At 38.0% G+C, this 2,448-nt stretch overlaps 1 protein-coding gene across 1 annotated transcript in view; it reads right to left on the bottom strand.

Moving 5' to 3' along the window:
- The window catches only part of LOC135221701 (uncharacterized), a 19,917-nt gene extending 18,226 nt beyond the window's left edge, over positions 1-1,691 (bottom strand). Inside the window, exon 1 of the mRNA XM_064259442.1 lies at positions 1,455-1,691. Coding sequence (XP_064115512.1) covers positions 1,455-1,551 — 97 coding nt within the window. The 5' untranslated portion in view covers positions 1,552-1,691. The remainder of the gene's footprint in view (positions 1-1,454) is intronic.
- Between the last annotated feature and the right edge of the window lie 757 nt (positions 1,692-2,448).

Genomic DNA, 2,448 nt, shown 5'->3' with positions numbered 1-2,448 from the left:
TCATTGACTGTTTCGAAATTCCAATTCGGCGACCAAAGAATTTAATGGCACGGGCACAAACTTGGTCAACATACAAGCATTGCAATACAGTCAAAGTTTTAGTTGGTATCAGACCTCAAGGTTCTGTTTCTTTAAAGTTTTAGTTGGAATCAGACCTCAAGGTTCTGTTTCTTTCTTGTCAAGTGGAGGGGTTGGTAGAGCCAGTGACAAACGCATCACCAGTTAACTTACTGCCTGGAGACCTTATTCTGGCTGACCGGGGATTTGGTATTTCTGACACTGTTGCTTTCTACTGTGGCCAAATTAACATTCTCAGTTTCACAAGGGAAAATTCCCAATTGTCACATATTGGCGTAAATGAACATTCTAATGACAGAAAGTGAAGAACTTTCGGTAATCGACAAAATTGCTGGTGTGACTTGTTCGCTTTCTAATGTGTAAATCTGTTGTGCCATTTATTAGGTCAAAATGAATATGGCATGATGGAAACAACCTCTTTATTTACATTTATGCTCTAGAATTGAAGTTGTACTCATTGCTACATATATTGATAACATAAATAACATATACGATGAAGAATAACAATTGTTAACTTAAATGTAACTGAAGTGTTCAGAAATGCGATATTCACATTACAAATTGAAAACAGCTGCCTATTACAGCTTGCCAACAAACATGACGTCACCGAGGAGGTCACGTGACACAAATTGGCCTCTGAAGATTGTTTCTTTATATATATATATATATATATATATATATATATATATAATATAATATATATATATATATATATATATATAAATACACCAGTCTTCAACTTTCAAACTTGGATTATTCAATCATCCAAGCGATTATTCAACGAGAGATCGTCTCAAGCTCAGTACTATATTTCTTCCGAAATTGTAAAGATATAATCTTATCGGAATGCAGTATTGACATTAAAAACTGTCGTAAACATTCTTCTATCACCTTGATTTGTTTATGGCCCTGAGGCGTCCATGAGACGGTCTTCGCCCTCAATAAAACAATGAAATGCTAGTTTTCGTCAGTCATATCAGGTGGGCAAGGAGGCAGATCGTTAATAAACTGACAATGGAAGACTGAGGGATTAGGCCTGGGTTTCGGGAGACGCTGAGTACTAAAAAGAAGACACTTCGTAGGAAGGGAAAGCGACGCACGAAAAAGTGTGGGCGGTTGCGGTTGGGTGGGGGAGAGACTTCAAGAGATGAGTGGAGTGGTATGCATTTAGGGAGCTTTTGAGGGAGATACGGAAGGAGAAGCTTTACCAGGAGGTCTGGAAGGGATACAGTGATGGATGTGGGAAAGGGAAATACAGTGATAGCTCTGTGAAGGGGATACAGGGAAAGAGGGGGAAACTCAGAGTGAACATCCATCTCGCTGATACATAATCAACTTAGCTCGACATGACATAACAATCAACGTAGGCTACTTACTGGCAAAGAAATTAGGGCCGTAGATGGTGTCCGTAGGACAGACGCATCCTAATCCCCCGAAGACAAACAGAACTGTTGCAATCTGGGAAACCTTCATCCTTCCTTTCCTTCGAGGTTCTTGTCCTGGAATAACGAGGATGGAAGGACAGGCCTTATATTTATCCTTCGCTGTAGTGAAGTTTCCCCCTTTAAGTGTTATCTTGTGGCTGCTTGTGGTTACTCCGCCTGGCTGAGTCTCCCTCGCGTGTGGTTAATGTGATGCCTAATTCGATCAAGTCCTTGAGAGTTAGATCCTGTTTACTAATTAGTTCTGCCGAGAACAAAATAATGATTAGTTGGAAACTCCGTGACATTGACTGTTAAGTAACAACGCTGAAGTATCTTGGAGCAACAGAGTTCATTTGATTTGGTTTTGTTTGAGAATCATGAATTGATTTGAGGAAGAGAGAGAGAGAGAGATTAACTACTAACAAAAATTTATTTTTAGTTAACTAACATTTGGGAATTTTTAATGTCTTCACCCAGTTAGAGAGAGTTACCTGACAAAAAACTTTCTTTTACTGTCATTTGGGAATTTCGAATATTAGAGGGAGAGAGCTACCCAACGAACTTGAACATTAAGTTGTTCAGTTCTTGATTTTGTAACAGAAAAAGCGGATAGCATTTGATGAGGTTATAGAAACTTGCATCTTAAGCTATCATGGCAAACGAACATCTCCTAAATCCTGTGTATTTTTTGAACATTTATACATCTTTAAGTAACGCTTTGTCATCCACGCACCACCTTTTGACGTCAAGGTTACTCAATAGAGTAACCACTAAATAAGGGTTGCTTTAGTCGTAATAAAGCCCACCTTGAGATATCAATCCTAAATTGTATTACATTTCTAAGTGTAAATCCTGAGGATTAATTGTATAACGGACTTTTTTTTTTTTTTTTTTTTTTTTTTTTTTACTCTACCGTTTGCACTTAATTTAATTTGAAGTCCTCTAA

The sequence above is a fragment of the Macrobrachium nipponense genome, chromosome 3 (genome assembly GCF_015104395.2).
Source record: "Macrobrachium nipponense isolate FS-2020 chromosome 3, ASM1510439v2, whole genome shotgun sequence".
Classification (NCBI taxonomy): domain Eukaryota; kingdom Metazoa; phylum Arthropoda; class Malacostraca; order Decapoda; family Palaemonidae; genus Macrobrachium; species Macrobrachium nipponense.
This window is presented reverse-complemented; position numbering and strand designations above follow the sequence as displayed.